The sequence below is a fragment of the Panthera tigris genome, chromosome E1 (assembly GCF_018350195.1).
Source record: "Panthera tigris isolate Pti1 chromosome E1, P.tigris_Pti1_mat1.1, whole genome shotgun sequence".
Taxonomy (NCBI): domain Eukaryota; kingdom Metazoa; phylum Chordata; class Mammalia; order Carnivora; family Felidae; genus Panthera; species Panthera tigris.
In genome coordinates this window covers 43,465,954-43,493,306 of record NC_056673.1, presented here as the reverse complement: position 1 = coordinate 43,493,306, position 27,353 = coordinate 43,465,954, and the positions used below count along the sequence as shown (strand labels likewise).

The following is a 27,353-nucleotide window of genomic DNA, read 5'->3' as shown; positions in this document are numbered from 1 at the left end:
GCTTTCCGAGTACACGATCAGTACAGAGATGAAATGGAACAATCTAGTGTGACTAAATTGTTTGAACAAAATTAAGTAGGAATATCAGTGATTTATAAAACTATACCCACTAATAACATAATATGGTCTTGTTTTTAAAGGACTGAACATTAATGGGAGAAATTTTCCTTTCCACTAGCTTTGCAAGAAGGAAATAATCTTCTCTGAATATCCTCCTGTAAATCCCACTGCAAATTGTAGTCTGTACAGAACAGAATCATGGTGCCTAATCCTCCTCTTTTCATGGTTTAGTCCATACAAAGAGCAGAGCTGGAAATTGGATCTTTTGACAGCAGTTACTAAGCAACAGAATTTGGATGTTTTTGGTTAACATCCTAATATATCAGGTAGCTGATTTGCCGAAGTTTGTGCACGTATTAAATGAGAGAAGTGGACACTCCGGAAGTGACTGCTGGTCCCTGCATGGCTGGGGGGCGGGCGCATGTCGTTGTTTTGTTTGATACACTCTGTCTTTGGGCGTTCGTATCTCTTTGGCACACAAAGGAGAATAGTGCAGATCTTTAGTGGAACTTTCAGACCTTGTGACTTTTTATATTATTAAGAATACCCCACTCTGTGGTTTGTGTTATGTGAAAAATGTAAGAATTTTTCCTGAAAAGCAGGGAGAACAAATGAGGGATTTTAAGGTCATTCCAGGAAGCTTTAGTGCTTTGCCAAAAGTTTAGGTCCACTTCCCGAGGCAGTTTCATTAGAAGACAGCTAATGTTTGCTTGGTCTCCTCCCAGGTTATTTTTAGAAACTAGAGATTATTACTGATAGCGCCGATTTGAATTTGCTCATTTACGTTTTTATATGCTACCAAATATGATTAGGGTATGCTTTCAACTAATTGCTGACAGATTTACTACATTAAGGATTTTCTAAGTCATCAGATTCCTACTGTCATCAGATTCCTCCTAACTAGGTGCTTCACGCCAACCACTTCAGAATTGAGATGAACTCTTTCAGCCCCAGAAGAACCAGAGAATTTGGCTTCACTTGCCTCGGAGCACTAATGAGGTTATAGAAAATGGAGGATAGAATCCACTTAGAACATGCTTTGCTGTGGTTTGTGATTCTGAAAGGCTGGGATTAACGTGGAGCTCATGCTGGCGTGTTCCCATGTGTATTCATGTAGACTCCAGAAGCTGCAGCTGCTGCCCCTCCCCTACACACAGGTGGCTCCCAGCTTGTCTGTAGATTACAGGAGTGGGCTCTGTGCCTGGGGAGCTTGCAGTGTCCTTGAGGACCATAATCAGACCTGCCCCAAGCCCTTTGTGGCAGGAGCCCCACGCCTCTTTTCCTCCGTGCTTGCGTAGTGCTTCCAGCATGTTCTTGCCTTCAGCCCAGGCTCCTCGTACTTTAGTTTGTCTCTTATGACCCGCTGCCTACCTGGCATACAAGAGACGTGGTACTCAAGAGTAGAAATAGACTGTGGGATTCTCTGTTTTCTAGAGAAACTGTCCATCTTCTAGAACAGACCTGTCATTATGTCTGTGTTGACCAATGCTATTCTTTATGCACTTTTTCTTCAGTCCTTCCAATTCTTTTTCTTTAGCCTTCTCTTTCAGGCTTCTTATCAGACTCTAATGCTATATACACTGATAATTTTACCTGCTGATATTTACTGATATTATATGCTGATAATTTTATACTGAGAAGTTTCCTGTAGGAAACTTCCTGATAAAACGAGGATGACCAGACATTCCAATTTGCTTTGAGCAATCCTGGTTTTTACCTGTTCTTCCAGCATGATTATGAACAGCTCCCTACTTTCAGGTGTCCTGGTTTGCATGATAACTACTTATCTGATCCCCAACTGAGAACCTCTCCACTAAGATGAAACTTGAGCATCGTACGTACTTTTGTCGTACTAAGTGAGAGGATCTGAATTTAAATTAATTTTTAAAGACACTTTGGGAGGGGCTCCTGGCCGGCTCGGTTGGTAGAGCATGCGTGCGACTCTTGATCTCAGGGTTGTAAGTTCAAGTCCCACGTTGGGTGTAGAGGTTACTTAAAAATAAAAATCTTGAAAACAAGCAAACAAGGAGTCTTTGAGAACGACCACTAGCCCAGCTTCAGCCCATCTGCCTGACTTTTGTTTGGCGTCATTTGTTGTGCAGCGGCACTGTGTATCTATCTGCCGTGTGCCCTTAGCAATGGTAAGTTTGGCACGTCAGTTGTAGTGCTCCAGCTGGGGCGGTTTGTACATTTTTCTTTTTTTTTCCTGCATCTTTCTTTCTGGTACCACTCTTCCTTTTTGGGTTTATCTACCTAAAGGTGTGGTAGAACTTCCCAACTCACCATGTAAATATCTCACTTAGATTTTCATCTGGCAGCTAATTGCGTGTACTTGTCAGTCAAATCTGACTGTGAACATTGTGCTGGGGCCTGGGCCAGGGAGCCTAGACTGGAAGGGACTGAGGACACTAGGCCAGAAACAGGGATCTGGGGGAAGGGTGGTGACCTTCCATCACACTAGTAAAGAATTACGTGTGTAAGAAGTGAAAGGGGTGTGTGTATTTAAGTTAGAGCAGAGTTGCTACCCAAAGGAGTTTCAGTTGACCTGTCAACTGAAACTGGTCAAGTTACAACTGGAATCGCACAGCCTTTGTCATGGTTAGTAGGTTGTTAAGAGAGTTCGCTGTGAGTGCTCCTCTCCTCATGATAGTAATTAGTACATTAAGAGCTGTCTGTAAAAAAAAAACAAAAAAAAACAACTACATTAAATGACTGCCGTAGGTACTTTTCTTCTAAAATCTTACAGGTAAATCATGCAGTCAACTCTGAAGGGATTTGTAATGCTTCATGAACACAGTATCTGAGGTAAATTGGTGAGACAGCGTACCAATTTATCATCAGTTTTGACCCCAGCAATGTCCTGAGTAAGATTTCTGTAGCAGTGTAAGCTCTCCACTGTTCTTGAGAAGGGAGACGGACTGATTCAGGAAAAAGCTAGTACTGCAAATAGCCAGTCCACCATGTCTCCGGGCCCTGTGGCTCTAACCCACAATATTGCAGCCTGACAGACAGAGTTCCATGATGGCATCAGAGCCTTTGTGGAATTCTGAACAGTGATTTGAGGAGCAAGCATTATTTTCAGGGACTCCTTGAAATCACTAAAGTTTGTAGGATACCACACTGGCTGCTATATTGGGTCCGGTCTTCAAAAAAATAGCAAAGAGCCACTAAGGAACCGCTTCTAAACTTTTCTACTATCTTGAATTCACCAACTCAAACCTAAAAGGGTCCATCATTATGTATCAGGAGGCTGAAATAAATGTCCTATTTTCCTTCCCTTTGAGGGGCGGTGCAAGGAGAGGTGAGGGGCTTCTCTTTCCCTGCTCTTTACATGTACTCATCATGATCCATCCCCAGACGAGCTTCTCCTCTGTTCTCTATTTTAGTGGCCGAACCAGAAAGTACCCTTGACTCTAGTTTCCTCCTCATTACCACACCCGTTCATCACCAAGTCTTTTCAGTTCTGCCTCCTAAACATCTCCAGAGTCCATCCACTTCTAGAACACGCCCCCACCTCCCGCTTCCAGACCACCATTATCTTTCACCTGGAATTCTACAGTATTAAACAATGATTACTCCCTTCTGATGCTTTCTCTACATCAGGCAGAAAAATGTTTCTTAATCATAAACCTGACATGTTAGTCCATTATTTAAAATCCTTTAGTGGCTTTTCATTTCCTTACAGTAAAACTTCAACTCATACGAGATATAAGACACTTCGCGTCCAGGCTCTTTCGTCACCTCTGTTGCTTCAACTCTCCATTTCCCACACATACCACACCAACATGTCTTCATTTTAATTCTTACTGACTATATGTCAGTTCCTGCAGTGCTTCTGAATTTTCTCACTCTGAGCCTCCTAATATTCAGTATGCTCCTCTCGGAACAGTTTCTTCTCCGTTTTCCACGGGTTGTGTATCCTTCAGGTCTCAGCTTAAATGTCACTTCCTAAACTTAGGACACCATCGTTGATTCCATAATCCTCGGTGTCAGTTAGGATAGGCTAAGTTATGCTGCAATACTGAGCAACCCTCAAATCTCAGTGGCTTAACATAACACAGTTTAATTCTTATTCACACTGCATGTCCATCCTGGCTCAGAGGGGGAGCTCTGCTCATTGAAGTTTCTCAGAGACTCAAACTAACATGTAACAGAGGCTCCATCTCACATGTGATGGCATGATAGCCGAGGCCAGATAAAGGGAACGTGGTGAATCGTGCAGTAGCTCCTAAAGCTCCCTTCGGAAAGTGATCTATATTTCCAGTCACATTTCATTAACCGACACAAGCCCCGTAGCCATCCCTGACGTGAGAGGGGGTGGAGAACTACAGTCCGACCACATGCCAGCTCGTGTGTGGGTCTCCCCAGTGACTACCCCAGCTCTTTCGCTATACACCACCATCTCATCTTGTATTTCCTCCAGCATAGTAGCGTCATGCTTCATCACGGTTACGTGGACCTGCTCCCCCGCTCCAGTTTTTGCGGAGGTGGGATCGTATACGTCTTTTTCGCTACTCTCTCCGTTGCCTTCATTAATGCTTGACACATAATAGGAATTCAAAATTATTTGTTGAATGAATGAATAGACCAGCGCTCTAAGATCTGGTCCTTGACCCATTGTTCTTTTACCTCTACCATTTCTCCTTGAAGATATCATCCCCTCTCGTGGTTTCAGCAATCACTGACTGCCCTGAAGGTGAGCTCCATACCCTGACTTCAGTCATACATCTCCAACTACTCGTTGATATTTCTGCTTGAATTTAAAATGCAAATTTACTCTTACAGAAAATATTTATTGATTACTTTCTGGTAAGGCATTATATTAAGTAATGTGAGGATACAGAGATAATTAAGACACCACTTGCCTTCAAAGGGCTTATAGTCTAGTATAATACAAGGAAGAATACAATGGACCCTTAATATGTGCACAATATACAAAATGCTGTACCAAAACGGAACAGAGACAAGTGATTTATGGCAAGATGGAATTAGAACTTGTGTCGTTTGAACCACCAAATCCACTGGGCAAGTATAAATACTATTCTGTGCCAGATCCTAAAGACAACACGAATAAAGTTTTTATCCACCTCACAATCCAGCGGGGAGGTACATAGCCGAGGAGGCAAGAGTAAATGGGATTTTAAAATGGGATTTAACACAGTGTGGGAGAGTGAGCAAGGGGTAAAGGGGACGGTGCAAAGGAAAGCAAGCAACAGAGGTGTTCCTTCACACACGCAAGCAGGAAACCTTTATTAAGCACCAGTGACGTGTCAGACATTGCAAACCTAATACTGAGGAAGACAGTTCCTACCTTAAAGAAGAGATAGCATGCTGGGAGGAACTTACTATCTAGATTGTCCACTTTGCCAGGGTTTTTGTTTTACATCTTTGAGGGTGACTTTTGAGCATAAAAATGACCGTGTAGAGCTAATTTGAGGCTTAAAGAATGAAAAGTCGGGGTGCCTGGGTGGCTTAGTCGACTGGTTGAGCGTCCAACTCTTGATTTTGGCTCAGGTCATGATCTCACAGTTTGTGAGTTCTAGCCCCGCATTGGGCTCTGCGCTGGCAGCACAGAGCCTGCTTGGGATATTCTCTCTCTCTCTCTCTCTCTCTCTCTCTCTCTCTCTCTTTGCCCCTCTCCTGCTCACGCTGTCTATTAAACAAACAAAGCTAACTTTAAAAAAAAGAAAAGTCAGCATACTAAAATTTTGTAATTTAAAACCTAGTTTTTCAACACAAAACAAACTTTTTTTTAACGTTTATTTATTTTTGAGAGACAGAGAGAGAGCACAAGTAGGGGAGCGGCAGAGAGAGAGAGGGAGACACAGAATCTGAAGCAGGTTCCAGGCTCCGAGCTTTCAGTACAGAGTCTGACATGGGGCTTGAGCCCACGAACCATGAGATCATGACCTGAGTTGAAGTCAGACGCTTACCTGACTGAGCCACCAAGGCTTCCTGAAAACAAACTTTAAAAAAAGTTCAGTTACATCTCTTATTCTATTTGTAAGTCTAGTGAAATTTAGCAATTCCTTTAAAGGGGACTTTTACAACTTAACTAAATTTCTTTTAATATTTTAAATTATATTTACCCATTTAAAGTATTTTGTTTTCTCTTTGAAGTACTTCAGTTGTTTGTCTAACAAAACATTGAGTTTCAAAGTAATTATATTTACTTAATGATAAAATACAACTAATAATAAAAGTATGGTGAGCCTTAGATTATCTTTACTATATGAAAGGCTATTTAAGTTATCTCTTACCTTCCAATGTAAAAGTTTATAAAAATGAATTATCCAATTGTGTATTTTAAATGGAACTAGCAAGGCTAATCTGATCTTCATACGGTAAATGTTCTTAACTGTTACTTTAGAGACCAAGTATACACAAGTTGTCTTCAAATTTGATATGAAAAATATTAATATGGAAGGCTTTGATTTACTTTGTTTCTGTACCTAATACTTAGTTATCTATGGTTAAAAGATAACCACTAAGGAATATTCTACCCCAAGCAAGATGGGTGGAGGGGTGGCTACCATCTTGGTGCATTGAGGTTATTTACCAACCAGAAGGACCGGGCTGGGATGCAGGAATTACTTCTTACAGATGACATCTGTGAGATGCCCTGAACCCCAGTTACAGTCGCTAGAATAGGAACGCCCACATTTATGAAAAGCCTGGTCTCAAGGCCTTGGGCACTTACATTCAACTTACATGTAAATTAAATCTTCTGTCTGGCTTGAAATTGCTACATCCTTGTGAGGATATAACGATTTCCTTTACTGCTTGCTTTAATTTGCATTTCTTTCACTGCCTTAAGACAATGTACTGTTATCTTTTGTCTGGTTCTGAAGATACATCTATCTGATCCTTTATAACCAACTTTAACTCTTCTGTAAACATTTTAACCATCAGACCATGGTCTGATTTGAGTGAACAGGATTCTTTCAGTGTTATTCTTGCTTAGCCAGGGCCACAACTCTTATAGATAATAAAATGACACTTAGTTTTATTCTACGCATCCCTTGTGGCTCCGTCTAGCTCTTGAGTCACAACACTGAAGTCATGCTCCTGACATAGGAGAGACCGTTGTGATAATTTGATGAGATTTGCCAGTTGATTAATGACCAGCATTCCTCAGCATGCCTGTGTGTGACACATCCAGCTCGTGGGGCTGAAAATAGCGTCACCCTACTTCTTGCTCAGCTGTGATCCAGTTGTGTCATCTTGAGCAAGTCATTTAACTGCTTTGGGCCTCAATTTCCTCATTTTTAAATGGCAAGAACTCTTAGTTTTAAAATCCTATTGTCTGTTAAATTCTAATGTAGTAGAGTCTGAAATATTGGTGTTATACTGTGCTTTGTTTAGGCATTGCTCAAGAATTAAGTAAATTTTATCTTTGTGGATATTGTCATAATTATGGAGAGCAGCGAGATAATAAATGGTTTTGCTTTCTTCCAGATCTTTGATGATGCATACAAATCCCAGCTTAGTTGTGTGGTTGTAGATGACATTGAGAGACTGCTTGGTGAGTCACATAACTTTTGCCATTGTACTATCTTTGCCACATTACACTAATGTCTTGCAAATTACAAGAGAAAAATAATGGGTATCTGTAAACTATAGAGCAATAGAATTACTTTTCTTTGTCTTACAAAGAACTATGTTCTTATATGCGAAGTCAGTGATGGTTTTCATGTTAAATATGCCTTATGACCATAACTCCATTGTCAACTGCTTTCCCATAAGGGCCCATACCTCATATTATTTTGTTTCTTCCACAGAGTTCCCTGCCCATAATAAGCGGTTAGTAATTTCCATTGATGGATATATTTGCTGTTTGGTACCTCTGAGTTGCCCATCCGTACCCCAGAGTTTCCACTTAGGAACTTTGACAGAACTAAGTAAGGGAGGAGGGGCATATGAATGGGGTGAAATAACACTTGGGGATAAGCTCCGAGTGCCTTGTACCTCAGTGTCCGTTCTTATAAAACAGAGACAGTGTCTCCTTCCTCACTCATCCCATGGAGTAATCGTGAAGACAAAAATAGGATAAATATGTTGAAAACATTCTGAAAGTTAAAAGTGTTCTATAGTTCTATAGTAATTCTTAAGAATATTGAGTAAACATCTCCTTTGCTTAAATGCTCTCCTACAGGATACAGAAATGAATAAGACAGTCCCTGCACACAGTTCATAAGGTGTAGTAATCCCCCAGTAAATGCCAGAAAAGTGTTGTTTCTTACATTTTATTTCATTGCAAATATTAGATAAATCTGGAATAAGTGCATTATAATAGTCACTCAGGATGCTGTGATAACTGTACTGAAATGGAACCCACATGGTGACTTCATAAACTTCTTAAGGTACTACCCAACACCTGAGTAATCCCTTCTCAAGCCATCCAAAATGGTGTAGTAATGATTCCAGCGAAACTGTACTTACCAAATTTTCCTCATGATTTTAAGACTTGCTTTAGCCCTCTGTTATTTATTTTCTTGTTTCTTAAGGCAATGTTTGTTATAAAGCAAAGACATACCTTTATATATAAAGGTGTATCTGAGGTCTTCTTAATTTGGTAGTTTTATTTAGTGACCCTGGGGTTTTGGTCTGCTATTTTTGATACATTTCGGCCCAGTTTATAGGATTATTTCTTTAAAAGCTTTTAAGCACAAACTCATAGCTCTGTGTAAATTCCTTTATCTAAACACAATTGAGATGTGTGGTCATAGCAACACTACTGTGTCAGGAATGTGTGCCCTCTGAGTATATTTTCACTTGTATGAATAGTTATTATCTGTACTTGTTTGTTCATTTATTCGACAAGTAAGCTGAGCCCTTACTACGGGCTAAAATTAGTAGGGTCTCAAAAAATAAGATGCCGTCGCTATAACATATATTGGGGAAAACGAATGCAAAGTAGAATGTGCCATATGTTCTGGATATTCAGAAAAGGGAAAGATCACTTTTGACTTCAGAGGGCTAATGCCTGAAGGTCGTTCTAAGCACAATACAGAGAAAGCTGAGGAGGTAGCATTCATGCTGAATCTTGAAAGATTAGTAGAAGTTTAACAGAAAGTTGTAGAAAGTTCTCTGTTCTTCCCCATCTGAGGACCAGTCTTAGTGGCTCTATCATCATTTCAGTCATTTTGAAGTATCTTACTTACGTTATTATTTGCCATCTCCCCCCCCCCCCTCCAGCCCCCCGCTACCCGTTTTCTGGTATGTTTTGTTGCTGCAGGCTTACTATACTACTGTGGTTTGTGGTAATTTTCTGGAAATGCTTAGTAAATATATCTGGGGTTTTTCTTCTCCCTTAAAAAGAATGTCTCTGAATATTAAAAAAAAAAAAAAAATGTCTACCTGAACTCAAAATGGATATTTAGAAGCTTTTTTAAAAAAATGTATGGGTGAGAGTTCTTACATAATGTTTTAAGCATTTAAGTTATTGGAGATATTTTTTTCTAATTATCATTAGTTGCCTGACAGTTACTTGGGGCTGTGTTTATTCTCGATGCAGAAAAATCTGAATGTTTGGAATATGTGCATATATGTATTGAATCCCTAAAACAGAGCAATATTTCTCTTCCAGATTATGTCCCCATTGGCCCTCGATTTTCTAATCTGGTATTACAGGCTCTTCTCGTGTTACTGAAAAAGGCACCTCCTCAGGTAAAAATAATATAAGGAACCTTTCACAGAGTTTTTCCAGTAGACTGCACATAATGGTGCGAATGAGCTGGCAAATAAGCAAGCGACCATAAACATATAAAATTCTGTTGTAGAGGGGCTTTTGCAAAATCCTCTGGTTTGGCCTTCGATTTGAAGGTAAATGATTTTCTTAACAGAGAAGTGTCCTTTTCTGAAGATCTCAAAATCCTAGTTTCGATTGGTGTTCTGTTCTTGTTGTTCTATAAATTCCCCCCCATATTACACATCCCTCCCTGCCTCCCTCTCCCTTGAAAGACTATGATATTCGTGTAGGAGGGATTAAATGCATGTTTCCGTTTGTTTCATTTATCATTTCCTAGGTTTTCCTAAGAATTTGTATTTGGGAAAATTCATTTCCCATAGGCAGATTTTTCTTCTTTTCTTTTTAAAAATTTTTACAGTTAAGCTTGAATTGTTTCTCTTGTGTCATGTGGCACTTTTGAGTAGGGAGTTTGTAGCCAGGATCTTTGTTCATGTGGTTGTATTTTTACTGGTGCTGCTATTGGAGACTGGTGATTTTGATAACTTAACACATTTAAAACTAATCTACAAGGGTTGGTTAAATATGTTAATTATGTAGAGGCTTCCAGAGCATGTTTGGCTATGACACAAGACCCAAATTCTCTTGACTGATTTTATATACTGTGACCTTGAAGAAATGCCAGACAAAAGCAGATACAAAGGGGTTAAGCAGTAAGTTGAAAAACATCTTAATGTCTGTATGGGAATCTGGTATTTGAAGTTAGAGATTCTAACTAAGTTACATGGAAAATATTTAATGTTAAGTTGGTGAATCTACTTTTTAATTTAACAGTTAAAAGTGTGTGTGTGTGTGTGTGTGTGTGTGTGTGTGTGTGTGTGTGTGTCAGAACTAAGTGATTGACTTGTCTTGATTTTCTAAGATTTTTTGTTTTTTTGTACTTCTAGAATAGTTAAAAGAAACAGAAGGTACAACAACCTTGAAAATTTACCACGTACATGGACTGTAAGGATTTTGTAATCATTTTTCCATAAACTATCATTCCCAGTAATTGAAGTTTTAGCTCATAGTAAAGGTAGAGAAGTGAGTATATTTTTCCCTTTTCTGATTCCTTCAATAAGTATGTAAATAGATACAGCTAAAATTGCTGACAAAGGATATATCCCCGAATCACCATGTATATCACCTACAAAAAGAATCCTTTCTTATGAAATAGCATTTAAAAATTGCTAGATTGGGAGACTCTCCAGGCATTTAAATGTGTATCTTATTCAGTTTTTAGGAGAAGGAAGAATAATTTTTTAATGGTATTTTTTAAACCGCTTGTCCTTTACACTGTTAAACACATTCATTTAAAAAGAGAGACCTACCTTAGTTGAGAATACAAATTATTATTTGTAATCCAAAATAGATCCCAGTAGAAATAAAATAGGACATATTAAAAAAAAAAGACAACACTTTAAAGACTTAGTAATAACTTTCCATTTTATAAAAATAATTGTAAAATTCTTGAGGAAAGGAACATTATCTAATGTTTTAAATCTTAACATCTGGTACAGGTTTATACAGATGTACTTCATGAATAACTTATTCAACAAAAAACATAGATAACTTCTTTTCTTTTTAACTTTTTTTAAAGTTTATTTACTTTTTCTGAGAGAGAGAAAGAGAGCGAGGGAGGGACAGAGAGAGAGGGACAGAGAGAATCCCAAGCAGACTCCACACTGTCAGTGCAGAGTCCAATGCAGGATTTGAACTCGCGAACTGTGAGGTCATGACCTGAACCAAAAAAAAAAAAAAGAGTCAGATGCTCAACTGACTGAGCCACCCATGTGCCCCTAGATAACTTACTTCTAAAGGTATTTTTTGCGTGTCCCCTCATTTTGGTGGGCTTAAGTATTTTATTTTGTACTGTAATGTATATTTGTCGAGGTATGATTAAAGTGAAAACATTCAAAAATAAATAAATTTCAAATGACCAATAAGCACATGAAAAGATACTCAGCATCCTTAGCCATCAGGGAAATGAAAATCAGAGCCTCAGTGAGATACCACTTCATACCTACCAGGATGGCTACAGCCAGAAAGTCAGATAGTAACAAGTGTTGCTGTGCCTTTGGAGAAATTGGAACCCTTATACACTGCTGATAGGAGTATAAAAATTGTGCAGCCTTTGGGTCTAGTTCCTCAAAAGGTGAGAGATACCCTACGACGCAACAATTTAGGTATACACCCCAAAGAAATGAAAATATTATGTCCACATGAAAGCTTGTAGATACGCTCATAGCAACGTTATCCATAATAGCCAAAGAGCGGACACAACCTAGATGTTCACAGATAAAATGTGCTATATGGTATATGGATACAGTGGAATATCATTCAGCAATAAAAAGGAATGACGTCCTGACACGTGCTGTCACATGGATGAACTTTGAAAACATGCTAACCAAAAGAAGCCAGTCACAAAAGACCACATATCGTTTGACGCCGTCTGTATGACATGTCCAGGATTAGCAAATCTGTAGAGTCAGAAATCTGTAGACTCATGGTTGCCTAGGACTGAGAAGGGTGGATAGGGAGAATGAGAGGTGACTGCTAACGGGTATGGGGTTTCTTGGGGTGTTTCACATGTTCTAAAATTGATCATGGTGATGGTTGCACATATCCGCAAAAAACCCTAAAAACCATCGAATTGTACACTTTACCTCAGCGACTTGTGTGTTATGTGACTCACATCTCAATAAAAGAGGCACTTAAAAAAAGCGGTTGCTGAAGCTACCTAATTGATGAAAGGAGGGTTATGGGGGAGCTAGAAGCAAGAAGTGAGCATCCAAAGTACATGGTCCGGCTTGGGGGAAGTCTTAGAAACAGGGATTGGATCATTCAAAAGGGATGTAGAACTAATTTATCTAAGGGCCGCAAAGGAAGGGTATAGGAATATGTAAGAAGTCAAAGATAGATCTGGTCGCCTTAGTGATTGGAAATGGCAGGGATTCTCTTTTAAGGAATACCAGCCCGTCCCGAATCAGGATTGGGTGACTCTGACCCGGCCTGATAGATGGTGGCCTGCTGCTTACGTGAACCAGTGGCAGAAGGAGTTACTGTGTCCAGTATTTCTAGTTGGCATACATTTGACAAAATGAAAATATGCTGTCTCTGCACCACCTTGCTTTTTAAGTCAGTTTATATTCTCTCAGGAGAATTCAGGGAAAAATTTCAGGCTGTGGTCCGGTGTCGAGAAGGTTCGTCTTTCTACAGTGGAAGCATTCACTCCACCGGACCGTCAGCCATGTAGGTTTTTCAGGTGTTTTCAGTTAAATATTAAAAGCGCATGAATCTGAGGGTCGCAGAGCCACCTAGGGCGGTAGAAAACTCTTAGTTATTTGTATCACTGTCAAAACAGAAAAGTTGAAGGCATTTTTCTTTAAAAAGAGGAACTGTACGTGTATACAATATAGTAATCATATCAGCCACAGAATTCTTAATATCGCATTTGTTGTGATTCCAGCTTTCACGTAGAAAAATTATGTGTGCATGTGTGCACATGCTCAAATAAAAGAATCCCTTCAGGGGCACTATGTTGTTATGTATCAAGATATTCTCTTTTCTCCTCCTCCCCTCCCCCCACACCCCTCCTCGTTGTAAATTGGCTTATTAAAACTGGTTCACAAGCCTTCTTTTTTCCCCTTTGTGATTGCTTTGGTCTTGGATTTTCAGTGTAGGACTAAAAATTCAAGTCAGATTTCAGTTACCAGGATAATTTTCTTTGAATTTTAAATTTTTCTAAGTAAATGCATAGATTTTTAATGAACCCGGTATTCAGTGGGTTTGCTTTAAATTTAGCTGGAGAGTTAATTTCATGATTGATTTATTAGCCCTTTGAAAGTATAAAAAGTGGTATCTGTAGTTCATGAAGACTGAAAAACATCATCACATTTTGTTTAGCATCTTTTTAAAACCAATTAAAAGCTTTTCTAAAATGGATTGAACAGGAGAAAATAAAACATGTTCCCTAGGTCTTTATTTCAATCAAGTTTCCCTGTGTTGTGCAGGAGAAGAGATCGAGGGGGGGTAGAGGACTGAAAAGGGCTGTCCCAGCAGGGAGCCACGCCGGAGAAAAGCGCTGCTCTGAGAACTCAGCGGCCGCGGCTCAGAAAGCCCCCGGCCTGCTTCATCTACATGCAGAGTCACACAAGGCACGGGGGCGCTCACCGGCACCACAGAGGCTTCACATGTGCTTCCCTGCTGATTCCCGTGAAAAGCTAACAATTGGCTCGGAGGGTAAAAGACCACTGCAGTTCACCCTCCCTGAGCTGGATGTACAATTTGTCCAGTGTTAGGAAATGTCCGGCTTAGCAGTGAGAGGCTTGAAGACACCCCTCCTTCCAGTGAGATTCCTAAAGCCGCCTCTTTTACTCGGTGACACTGGGGCTCTTTTCAGGTTCTTCGGATTTATGGAAGTTGAGGGGAATGTGCTTTTCAAGATCAGGAGGATGAAAAGCCTTAGTCTTAATGTCGAGGAAGAAGCAGTAGCAAAGCCGTAAGGCCAGGTAAATCTTCCCGCAACCTGCAGCACCGACGGCTTTATTATTTTCCTCACAGATCTCTTCTGGCACCTTTTCTTCCTTTCGAGAGACAAAATCAAGTGCCTGCAGAGGAACTCCTCAAGCTGTAAAATGACAGGACTTCCCAGTTTCCTCAAGTGCGGGAGTAGTTAAGCCCATTAACCTGACTGCTTCAGTGCTCAGTTTACTTGACATTTGGGGGGAATCAGTTTGGAAGACGGCATCTGTGTCTACCAGAATGGCCTTGTAATCTATGGAGAACCATGCCTCTGTGAGTTCCGGTGCTGCCCAACCTTTTTCATGTAGTGGCATAGAGAAAATGGTCACATCTGAGGAGGCCCGTGGGTCAGTGGATGCAGCCACCCCAAGGCCACCCAGCCTTCCCCAGGGCTGACGAGAATTGACGTCTGAGTCCACCCTTAACCTGTTTGCGGCATACCGGTTGGAAAACTCTTTGGCAACGGTGAACTCCTGTAAGAGAAGATCACTCCAAATTCATAGCAATATTACTGAAGTAGAATTCAGACCTCATGGTTGTTATTAGAGTTTTAGTTAAAATACAAAGTTGTTGAAGGTAAAAATAACTCCCTCGCTGCTCTGGCACTTGGGGATGTTACCGAATACGAAAGAAGGAGGATTTAGAGCTGGGACAGGCATCGCGTGTAAACCAGTAAGAAACTGTTGAGAGCTGCTGGTGGGAACTCGAGCGGGCGTTATTTGTGTGTCCCGTGGATTTCGTTTTGACATCACCGGTCTCTAGACAAGATTGCCTTTCGTGTAATCCTTACACGACATCTGAGCGCGGTCTTACTTCAGACATGGTATTAGGAAGTCTTGGTAACATTAAGCAACTCTTCAGGCTTTGGGTTTCTTCAGCAAAATAAGCAGATAATGGAAGAGACTCCAAATCGTGCAGGCCCCAACATGAGTATCTCCCCATCTATCTGTTCAAAATTAACTCTGGCTAATGACTACAATATGACTCAGTAAGATGTATAACCACTTTAGGAAAGAGGTGTAGTCATTTTGCCAGACACATCATTGTAATCACCGATGTGGTGACTCGTGCTTTAGACTTCTTTGTTGAAGAAAAGCTGTATGATGGTTGACAACTTAGTGGCCCAATTTTTCCATTTATTAAGTCAGTGATATTAAATGGCTACTGTATTTTATAAAATTGCCTATACTTTGCTTAAATCGAATATACATATAGTACATATGTATGTAGAATGATTTTAAGTACATAAATTACAGTGAAAGACATTTGGCAAGTCCTTTCATAAAGCGTTGCTACGGATATCTGCTGAATAAAACCATGTTTTCAGGGGCGCCTGGCTGGCTCAGTCGGTAGAGCATAGAGCATACGAGTCTTGATCTCAGGGTCATGAGTCCAAGCCCCACGTTGGGTGTGGAACCTACTTAAAAATAAATCAAATCAAGTTAATAAATAAATTAAAACAGATACATTAAAATACGTGTTTCTCAAAATCGGGATTTTGTTTTGGTTTTTGGTAGAGCACATCTATGATAGGCATTAATGAATACAAAAATTATAAAACATATACAGTATTTTCAGCTAACTCAAAATTAAGTATCTAAAGTTTAATCAGCAGGAAACTGCTAATGGTGTCGAGACAATAGCCTCTCACTGCCAGAATGTCTTCAGGTCTAGCCCCATCGCCTTAAATATATTATTGTGACATGACATCGGTGTTAGGAAAGTGTTGATTTTAGTACCATAGTATTCCACGGTGCCATGAACCTTGTTATGACGACCCCCTCTGCAGAACTTCCTCTTTGTGTTGGAGTCAGAAAACCTAAGTTGGAGTCTTAGCTCAGTCAACTTTGAACTAGTCCCTTAATATCTTTGTTTATTTCTTCGTCTGTGCAATGGAGGTAATTCTCCCTGCTTTACTTACCCCAATGAGGGCCAACTAGTGTAGAGTATAATGTATAGTGAAGTCCTCTGTAAACCTGTGGACTACGCAGATAGAAGGTATTAATGCTTTATTATAAAAAGCATGGAGTTACTGAAAAGTAGGAATGTTTTGTTGTCCACAGAGCATGCCATTTGTAAAGAATTGACTTATAGAGTCTTCTCCTAACATCTTCAAAAAGGGAATGAATGTCTGTCCTTGTTTTGAATATGCCCATTAGTTGGGGCTCCAGGGTTGACATCTCAGATACCGTTTGTTCCTGTTTTGTTGCTGTTTCAAAGTTCTTAGAGGGTCTAGTATTTTGTGAAGACTATTATATGGAACTAGAAATACATCTTCTGGTTGTTGTTTTTTTGTTTTGTTTTGTTTTAAGAATAGAGGTACCTTTAGATAGTCCACAGAATCTTTGTAGCTTGTAAGACAGGAAAACTAAAGAATGCGGCCATTTTTCTGTAGCAGATTTTCATGGAGAGTGAGTTCAGGGTTCCAACTTGGAGTGCCCAGGCACAACTTGCCTCACGTGCAGTACTGGGGAAAAAACAAGTACCCCCTACTTCCCTATCTCCCATTTGCTGGAATTAGAAGCTTCCTAAGTGCTCTGGTCTGGGAATTAAAGACCCCTGTTATAAAAGGAAGAATGAAATAGAGACGGGAATGTCAGGGCTCAGCTGGGAAGGAGTAGACGGAGGACTAGGGCTTCTGGCCATTGTGAGGTCCCCACGGACACTGCCTATTACATTTATCCTCAGCCTCCAGGGACTGGCCCACATACTGGCTCTTTCCCTGCAGTCGCCTGTTGCTTGTGACTAAAGCTCCCTTTTCTCCCAACTCAAGGTGGAACAAAACAGTGTTTCACAGAGTCTCTCCTACCTTCTTGTCCCTAAAACAAGCACACTGATCTTTGGGGATTTCCTAGGGCTTTCTACTTACTACCTGGCATGACAATGTTGGGTGAGAAGAGCCACTAAGGGGAACCTTACAAAAGGTCCAGAACAATCCATCAATATTCCTGATAGTTATTGGGATATAGATGGAACGAGGTCTTGATCTTTTTAAATCACTCCTTGGTCTATAACCACATCTTCCTCTTGACAGCCCTCCTTATACCTCACACTGGGGAATGGAGAGAGTGCTTCCACAGGAAAGGCCCCAGACAGTCCCACCTTTGCTTTGCTTTGCTTTGCTTTGCTTTGCTTTGCTTTGCTTTGCTTTGCTTTGCTTTGCTTTGCTTTGCTTGCCTGCCTGCCTTCCTTCCTTCCTTCCTTCCTTCCTTCCTTCCTTCCTTCCTTCCTTCCCCTATTTAGGCTATGTGGATGATAATATTCACTGAATGGCTATTTTGAAGGTGGTGGGCGTTAACTACACACAGAACTGGCATTGGCAGTGTAAATAAGAGCACAGGAGTTAGAATTCAGAGACTTGAATTAGAACCCAGTCACTTCTGAGCTTCAGTGTTCACTTTTCTAGAATCGGAGCAATAATAATACTGAGGTTGAGGATGTGAGAATGAAATATGATAAATGTTTATTGTAGTTCTCTGTAAACCGCAAAGCACAGCTCAGTTGTTAGTGTATTATTCACCTCAAAGAAAACTCTGACCCTGTCTTTCCTGACACAAAAAATACATAAAACCGACAAAGCAACCCACTCATGTCAAAGGAGTTGGGCTCCACGTGGCTGCTGCTGAAGAAACCAGCCCTAGAAATGCTGGCAAGAAAGAGCATAGCGGCTTTCTTGGCCCGTAGCTGCCCGCCATCTTGCTCCTACAGCCCCTGCCTGCCTTACTTAGCCCCGGAGCGAGTGGAAGAAGGGGGCAGTTTCCAGAATAAGAGGAACAAAAATGGGAAGGGAGGACAGGGAGAGACACCAGGTGACAGAAGTCAGATGGAAAATTCTGGCCACCCAGCTAGTGACCCGTTATCTGTATTAACTGGGCTTAGGTCAGAAACTTCCTACATAACTGTCAAATCACCTTTCACTTAATCCTCAGTTACTCTCTGAGTGTGCTTTCAGTCGTAAAGGAGAAAGCACCGGGGGAGGTGTGCCGAAATTGTTTATTGTGATTGCCTTGTCTCAGTGGCCCCTCAACTTTCTGAACGCATACCCCTACCAGTCAAAATAGCGTTTGAGCTCATCCTTCCAATATTTAATACATCTCTTATTCTGTAAGATGATGTTCATTTTAAAACATACGCAAAAAGGGTGATTTTTAAAAGAATGCAATCAAAGGAAGTTCTATTATTTTTCCATCTGAAAAGTACCCACTCTATCCTAGATGATAGGATTATAGGTGATTTTTTTCTACTTTATTTCCTGTATTTTATAAATTTCAACACTGCATTTATTCATAATCAGGAAAAAATGTGTATGCTCTTTTTCATTTGTAACTAGCAGCATATAACTGTCAAAACTCTTTAATTCCAATCTTTCCAACTGATGTGCCATTTAACTAACACTTAAATGAATGTACCTTTGTCTCTAAGCTCGTCTACATGCAACTTTTTTTAACCTTGTTTTTTCTTAAAAAAAAATTTTTTAATGTATTATTTATTTTTGAGAGAGGGAGAGAGACAGACAGACAGTGCAAGCTGGGGAGGGGCAGAGAGAGAGAGGGAGACACAGAATCTGAAGCAGGCTCCAGGCTCTGAGCTGTCAGCACAGAGCCCAACACGGGGCTCGAACCCACAAACCGTGAGATCATGACCTGAGCTGAAGTCGGACGCTTAACCAACTGAGCCACCCAGGCACCCCACCTTGTTTTTTTTCTTTTAAGGCTGGTTTAAGGTCTGGTGTATAAGACACCTGTGTCTCTGAGAGGACAAGTGTGAGGGTGCCTCATGGCTCTCACAGTTGACCTTGGACACCCACCTGGCATACCGCTCAGTGTTTTGCTTCCAGTCAGAGCTTACGATGCAGGAATGCCAATGTGACCAAGGTTGACTAAGATAGATAGTGACAGTTGTATTATGTTCCACGGAAGGGAGATGGAAAGTTTTTTTTCCATCCAAAAATATTTCTTTCGACATGCCAGGTTTGAAATATTACTTCACAGGTTGTATGCTTTCACTAGGATGTGCATTTCATAAACATTTGTTCCAACCTGTAGAAATACAAGGATGAGTGAGCCACTACACTGTACCTGCCCTCAAAGAGTTTCAAATCCAGGGCCACCTGTTCAGTTGTGCAATTTGTGTACAAGGTCAAGTGACAATTGAGGGTTAACATTCAGCCCACACTGTGCTCACTAAGCCATCCACCCTGGTGTGGGGCTGCATCTGCCCTGAGTAGGGTTGCTGGATTTAGTAGACAAGAATAAAGGACGTCCAGGTAAATTTGAATTTCAGAAAGATATCAAGCACTGCATGAGATATACTTGTTTGGGGCATACCTGGGGCTTTGTCTGGCAGCCTTAACCCTGAGAGTTACTCATACAAGGTGCTGGGGCTTTGGGGAATGGGCCTAGGGTAGGGGCATGCTTCTTTCTAATTCATCCCCCTAGGAGGGGTACTCTTTTTCTAATCGAGGCTGACGGGTGTCCATGTCAGTATCCAGTGAGGGAGAAAGATGTGTACACATGATGTATCTAGTTAATTTTTGTAAGTTATGTGGGTTCCAGTGGAATATAAAGGAAAGCACAGTCAGTTTTCCTGAGAGAATCTGCAAATGTTTCACAAATAGTTCTTGATCTTGGTCTTGAAAGATGAGTAGAAGGGAGATTTATCAGGGCCATTGTGCCTTGCTAAGGAATTCCAGCTGTGAAGCGATGGGGAGAGACAGCGAAGGATGTGTCTATGCAAGAATTAGCAAATTTTTATTATTTACACACTAACTGACACTTGGAAATTTAAGGATATGTTTTGTGTACAATTACTTATCTCAGGCTTCATATAGCATATTCAGTTTCACTGGAGAGAGGAATAGGAATTCATAAGAAATGAAAAGCTTTATTTTTTTCCAAATGGCTAAAGCTTAACTTCTGTAAATATCAATTGTTATACTTTAGCCTTTTTTTTTAAGTTTATTCATTTGTTTTGAGAGAGAGAGAGCATGTGAGCAAGGGTGGTTAGGAGAGAGAGAGAGAAGGAGAATCCCAAGCAGGCTCCGCACTGTCAGTGTTGAGCCTGATGTGGGTCTCGATCCCATGAACTGAGAGATCATGTCCTGAGCCGAAATCAAGAATCAGACGATTAACCAACCAAGCCATTCAGGTACCCCACTTTAGCCTTTTTTTAAGAGAAAAAAATTGTTACATACCTGTTTGGTGTCTGAAGCAAAGTATAATAAACAGTATGGTAAAGAATAAGGATCATCATTACAAATCATAATCACATGAGTCAGTAATACCACGAGTAACAGCAAGAACTATTGGAATGTATAAGACTCTGCCCATGTAGTCATTAAATGGGTCCAGTGTGCCCTGTTTTGTTTTGTTTTTATTTTTTGGTACCTTTCCTTGTTCTTCATGTTTCTTAATGGTTTTACTGTTAGCTGTTTCTAAATCCCATTGAATTATGTCAGGCGCCCTGCCTCTGATGGTTCCCACTTCTCTAATTTGCTGCTTCTGGTCAGCTGTGCACTAAAAAAAGGCAACCGCAAGGACTCATGAGTTGTTTTATAAAGTAAGGGTAACCAGGCCACAAGAGCTGAAGGAGCTTTCCTGTGACTATACCTGGGCCCCTTCCTTCATTACAAAAGTTCAGTATTTTATTTTCCAACTGTTGGTATTGAAAACATTTTACTGGGGTGCCTGGCTGGCTCAGTTGGTAGAGCATGTGACTCTTCAGCTTAGGGTTGTGAGTTTGAGCCCCACATTGGGTATAAAGATTACTGAAAAATAAAATGGTAAAAAAAGTTTTTTTTCTTTGACCTGAAAGTTCTTTGTTTCTTCGAATGTAAAAAAAAAAAAAATTTTTTTTTTGATTATTTTTGTGGGCCCTTCAAAGTTTTATGGGCCCTGTGGCCGCTGTGCCCACTGTGTCTAGTGGATAAATTGGCACTGGCAGCACGGAGTCACTTGAACCTCACTTTGTTTTGTTTTGTTTTGTTTTGGTCCCAGAAGTTAGAGTATTTTTGCTTATATCTTGGTTCTTGTCTGTGTTCTGGATAGCTGAAATTGCTTAGCGGATTGGCCTCCAGATAAGTGAGGTGCTGTTACTGGGCATACCGATCCATTCTCTAAAATATCTTGGACCTAAGAGATAATTACAAACTGGTAGAAAACTCTGGAAAGAATTTTAATAAAGAGGAAGGCTGAGAATAAAAATCACAGAGATAGAAATTAAATGAAAAGGAAGGGGGCGCCTGGCTGGCTCAGTTGGTAGAGTGTACAACTCTTGATCTTGGAGTTGTAGGTTTGAACCCCACATTGTGTGCAGAGGTTACTCCAAAAAAATGAAATCTTAAAAAAAAAAATAAGAAGGAAGAAGAAAATTGACCTGATTAGAGAGCACAGAGGTCACAGGCATATCAAAGGCATATCAAACTAAAAGTTGAGAGAGGGAGGGAAATTTTCTGTCGGTGCAAGGCTGAAGAGTTTGGATTCACTAAGTAATCAGTGATCATCTTAGTTCAGTTTTTTTGTTTTTTAAGTTTATTTATTTATTTTGAGAGAGTGTGTGCGTGCAGGCAGGGGAGGGGCAGAGAGGGAAGCAAGACAGAGAATCCCAAGCTCCACACTCACGCAGAGCCCGATGCAGGACTCGATCTCACGACTATGAGATAATGACCTGAGCCAAAATCAAGAGTTGGTCATTTAACCAACTGAGCCACCCGGGCGCCCCTTAGTTCAGTTTCTAATGAGAGAGAGTGTCTACAAAACTATTCCTTTTGGCACTAAGAATACTGTACCATGGTCAGTACAACTCTATTTGCTTAATTTAAACTTTTCTCCCAAGAGCTCAAAGATCGTAATTTCTAGGTGATGTATCTCCCTAACTCATAATTAAGAGATCAGCCATTGCTGATAGGAGTTACAAATTACACAGATGAAAACAATGCACATGATAATGGGAATATCAAAGAGGCCTGAACTCTAGCTTCAGCTCCCTGCCTGGGTATAGAAGCTTCAGACAGGTCACTTTGCCTCTCATCCCAGTTTTCTCTACAAAATAACCAGGGGAGGACTACGTAATCTTTAGACGAGGTAATGCTTAAGAGCGACTCCAAGTGTAAAATCTGATGATTCAGTGTCTTTTTCACATATTGGTACTGAAATATTCTGTAATATCACAAAGTGGTCTGCTCTTGCTATAGTAATTATTTTAAATTATTTGGGGTAAAGTTTCTCATTTCATATCCAATCTGCATCATGAATTCCCCTCCTGATTGTCCTCTGTCCTTACAGCACCATGAGGATGGTTACAAAGACAGTAGACTAAGAATTTGCTTCAGGGTACAGTCTGATGGAGCGTCTAAGTGTAGTCGTCAGCCTAGTTGTAGCATGATTTATTTGAAACATCCTTCCTTTGGTATTCAACTTAAACATTTCACTACAAAAAAAAAAAGTTACAGACATTTTGAGCATGAGAAATCAGAAATGCATGCAGGATATGCAAAGAGGCCCCATTCCTCTCCTTTTACTGTCCAGACTCTGGTTGTTTTTAATGGTAGTCAATTTTTTCTCTTTTTTTGGGGAAACCAAGAGTTGTAGGAGATGCTTCATAATACTTAATTCACTATCTTAAATTAATGCCCTCTAATAAATCTCATCTTTTCCCTGTTAGAGAAGTCCGTATTTTCCGATCAATAGCTTAACTACTCATCGATCACTTGATTAAAAGAGAGAGACGACAGCCTTATGGCATCTACTTACGTTGTAAACGTAGCATACGTGCCGCTCATTCTGGATTATTTTCTTGAAAACTTGTTCTAGCATTCACCACGTGAGGCTCCAAGGTATAGACTCTGAAATGGTAGATAGTTAACTTTCCTGTTGAACACTGGCATAACGTGCATTTCTCCAGGGCCAAAAGAGAGACTGTAACAAGGAAGGAGTGATCTGCTGCCCTTGAAGCCGACAATGAGATCACCGTTCATTTGTTCCACACAAATTTATTCCCTTCGCAGTATGTTCAAGGCACTATGCTGGCCGTGGATATATCAATAAACCCCAACAGACAAAAATCCTGTCCTCCTAAAGGAGGACCAGCAGTTAATACAATAAACAAGTAAAGACAGTAGTAAATGAGTAAAATACAGAACATGTTAAACCATACAGTGGAAGAGAGAGCAGGATAAAGGGAGATGAAGAAGGGGAGACTGGTTTTAAATGGCGGAGCATGGGGGGTTGTGTGGGCCCAGTGGAAGAGGTGACGTGCAAGCAATGCCTTGACATTAGGGAAAGAATCACGTGGATGGGAAGAGCATTCTAGGCGGAGGGCGCATAGGAGTATCTTCCGTGCGCCAGGCATGTTGTGCTCACAACCACAAGGAATGAAACACGGCTCCTACCCCCAGGGAGCTGATAGTCTAGGAACAAGATTCAGACTGGTGAATAAATGCAGCGATAAAGTTGTACAAGCACTATGGTAGGTAGAATGTTTTTTAAAGGTCTCTGTATTGGCTAATAGAAACTAAGTAAAAATGTGTGAAATTATTCCCGTTCCAAGAATGAAGCTAGGGTAAGGGGTGGACTAAAGCACGGCTTACCAGGAATGCTCCTTCACACCCCTGCCCTGAGCAGACCTTTCCCTCAGAAGCCTCTTGACGAGGCCACTCACTCTCACCCACTCCACTATTCCAGGGGGTGTTTGATCTTTCGTTTGGGCCCCGAGTGGGCCTCACTGCCACCTGAGTCAAGCTGAAGATTGGAGCTCTCATCTTCCCCTAAGAGGAAGTGTTGGCTCTCTGGGAGAATGCACTCTGTGTGCATCGTTTGCTGCCAGGGCCCTGTGTTGGGAGGACAGGGATTTCCAGGCACCCCACTGCTCGCCCACGAGACCTGACCCTGACCTAACCCTAACCTTACGGGGCCCTGACATCCTAGGCAGAGAATGCTTTTTCAGGTTCCTCTCAAGACCTATGCGCTCAAGCTTGCGTCTCCTTTCATTCTGGCCTCCTCCGACCGCGATGGCCAAGACCCCCCCTTCCCCAAGCATTCTTCACCCGAGCTGGTATAGATAGGATTTGTATCCCACTTGTATGGTTGGGAAGGAGACAGGTACTCAAGTTAAATCACCTACCCCAAATCACACGATTATGAACGATGGAGCCTGACCTTTTGCTACCGCACTAAACCACCTGGCCATTGAGGGGACTTGCCTCTCCTCCTTTGCTTTCTGTCAGCCCTGGGCTTGCCTTCAAAAGGACGGCGTGTGTGAGGTATTGGTGGGACAACGCGGATCCTTCCGGGGCACGCTGACTTGTAGTGCCGGCACACCATTGGTGCCGCAGCTTCCTGCGGGCCCCCAGACCGGCCTGCCTCCAGCTGCCAGGATCCTCTCTCTCTCTCCATCGCCGTTCTGCCTCCTCAAGAGCCTTCTGTAGTTTCCTGTTGCTTGTTATACTAAATCTCCTTCCTTAGTTTAGCATTCTGAGTCTTCCTTTTAGTGGCTGCCCACTCCCCTCTCTAAAAAGACTTAGTGCCCTGGCTCAGCTGCCTCCACCACCCACATAGGATTTAGTAGCATTAGAGACCTGTCCCGTCTCCTCCAGGGCCTCCTCTCTGTCAGTGTCCCTACAGTACTACGGGAATCTTCCTAGAGGAACCTACTCTAATAAAACTATCCCCTTATGCTGTGCCCCCACAGCCATTATTAGTTTGTGTTTGCTGATGTGTTCCTTGGTACACATCCTGAATGTCTGTTTGCTCTTCCCAGCTAAATTATAATCACTTGGAAGACACAAATCAAATCTCATAATTCCATAAATATCTGAACAGAATAAATTCTTGGTAATGGTCTGATCAACGAGTCTTTTGCTTACTGGGCTTAGAAATCCTTACTATTCTGAACGTTTTCACTCTCAGTTACAAAAACCTCAAATTCTAACAATCGACATAAAGTTTAAGGCCCCCGGCACACAGCAGTTTTGAGTTGCATTTTTAAACTCACTTCTTAATCCATTTCAGGGTTTCCAATTGTTCACAGTTAATTCTTCTCACCAAGGGTGTATTACACTTGCTCAGCATTGAATGATACGGGAAGAATGGCCTTTCTTCACTGCATAACTGACTTTACTTTTGTTCACAGGTTAAAATCAGCCCTTCCATTTCACTGCAGTATTATATTGGTGGCATTTTTATTTAAGAAAAAAAAGCTTTCTTCCACATGAACTTTTGTTACAAATCAGTTTATTGGGGCCAATCAATGGGCAGGACCTCTGAAAGGGTGTGGATTATCTGGTTAGTCCTTTGTGTGGCAAAAGGCTTAGATACTGCTTAGTACTTTGTTCATTCTTCATCATGTAAAGAAGTGTTTTTTTGAAGGATCAACACCTGACTGAGCCCTGCCTTTTTCATGGTAATGTTTTCACCTGAGTTGCTTCTTATGGTACCAAGAATTAGTTAACTAATACTTACTTAACCTTGGAACAATGTTTATCATAATCCGATTGGCAGATAGTCATTTTATTTAGGCCTGTTTCTTTATTGTATCAGGAACTAGCAAATCTCAGTAAAGAGTATGCTGGGAACAATTTTTTTCCCCTTCAAATAAGTTATCACTCTTTTTTTTTTTTTTTTTTTCTTTTCTTTCCACCAAGGGCATGTTTCCATGCTGTAGACTTCAGCCTAGGAGCCACACATTAACCAGTTGGATTTCCCCTCTTGGGTTGAGCTCTACTTTTATTTTCAAAGCTGACTTTCCTATTACATGCTGCTGGCAGCTTTTCCTCCGAAATGTCCTCCAATATGATTTATTACACTCAGTTTTTTTCATGATAAAGCTTCCTCATGAGCATTACCACTAATTAATAGACAAAATGACCCAACACAATTTAATTATTTGGTAATGATTTTCGGTGTTTTCTTAAAGATGATGCTTTACAAGTCAAGGCCTGAACTCGCCTGGGTCATGACCTCTCTGCAGTGTTTGCAGTCTTGTTAAACAAGAAGTAAAGCAAAACATAAATTAGTGTTTCCATTATAAGTTGCTCTACATTTCCCAGTCTTTCAACACTCCGAAGAGCGTAGTCATTGTTAACGTTAGAGAAACTTTCACTAGGAAAATGGCAATTCCGTCTTTCTGGAGTAAAAAGCTTCTTCCTCAGTGCTGTTCTTCTAGGCCCAACGCTGCCTTCCTTGAGAGAAGGCAAGATGAGGGAGTTTGAATTATGGGCTGAATGGAGGGAATTGAGGGAATTTGAATTATGAGCATTAAAAACCTAAGGAAAAGGAGAGATAACAGTCAGTTACCTTTCATTGTAAGGCAGCTCCACCAGCCTGTGTGGCCTTTAGCATCTGTTAGCCTTCAGAGATCCCTTCCCAAGTTTACAGATGGAATTTCGTGCTGAATGTTAGAGCACCACTCTTCTGTGATAGCGGAAGTGTGTATGCGTTTGTGTTTGTAATTACCTCAGCTCCCCGGGTTTTGTTATTTCACCTTCAGACTTAGGTGTTTCTGCTCCTTCTGGCTTGGAATAGCCTTCCCCTTCATCTTCCTAATCAACCTACTCATTCCTTAAGACTCTGTTCCAGAGAAGGAGCAGGAGAGGTTTCTGTGCCACATGTTCCCTCCCTCTACCACGACATCCTGTGCATAATACCTCCCACCTGTCCATGTTGGATCGTCATCATCTCTTTCATAGCTGTCTCTCTCTCTATACAACATCTATTCCACATTCATCTAGGAGCTTGACGAAGCTCTGTTGAAAACGTGTTTGGTTTTTAGATAGTTGATGTCTTGAAGAATAGTAATGATTATCCTTCAGTTAAACTCCACAGGTATACTTCTTTTTTTTTTTAATGTGGATTTGTTTATTTTGAGAGAGAAAGTGCTGTGCATGTACAAGCAAGGGAGGGACAGAGAGAGAGAAAGAAAGAGAGAGAGAGAGAACCCCAAGCAGGCTCCGTGCTGTCAGCACATTAGCCTAACAAGGGGCTCCGTCTCAAACCATGAGATCATGACCTGAGCCTAAATCAAGAGTCAGACACTTAACCAACGGAGC

At 41.0% G+C, this 27,353-nt stretch overlaps 1 protein-coding gene across 2 annotated transcripts in view; it reads left to right on the top strand.

Moving 5' to 3' along the window:
• Positions 1 to 27,353, top strand: part of NSF (N-ethylmaleimide sensitive factor, vesicle fusing ATPase) — a 146,425-nt gene that overhangs the window by 108,324 nt on the left and 10,748 nt on the right. For both annotated transcript variants that reach the window (XM_042965732.1, XM_042965731.1), the window contains exons 16-17: positions 7,519 to 7,585; positions 9,650 to 9,729. In XM_042965732.1, coding sequence (XP_042821666.1) covers positions 7,519 to 7,585; positions 9,650 to 9,729 — 147 coding nt within the window. The remainder of the gene's footprint in view (positions 1 to 7,518; positions 7,586 to 9,649; positions 9,730 to 27,353) is intronic.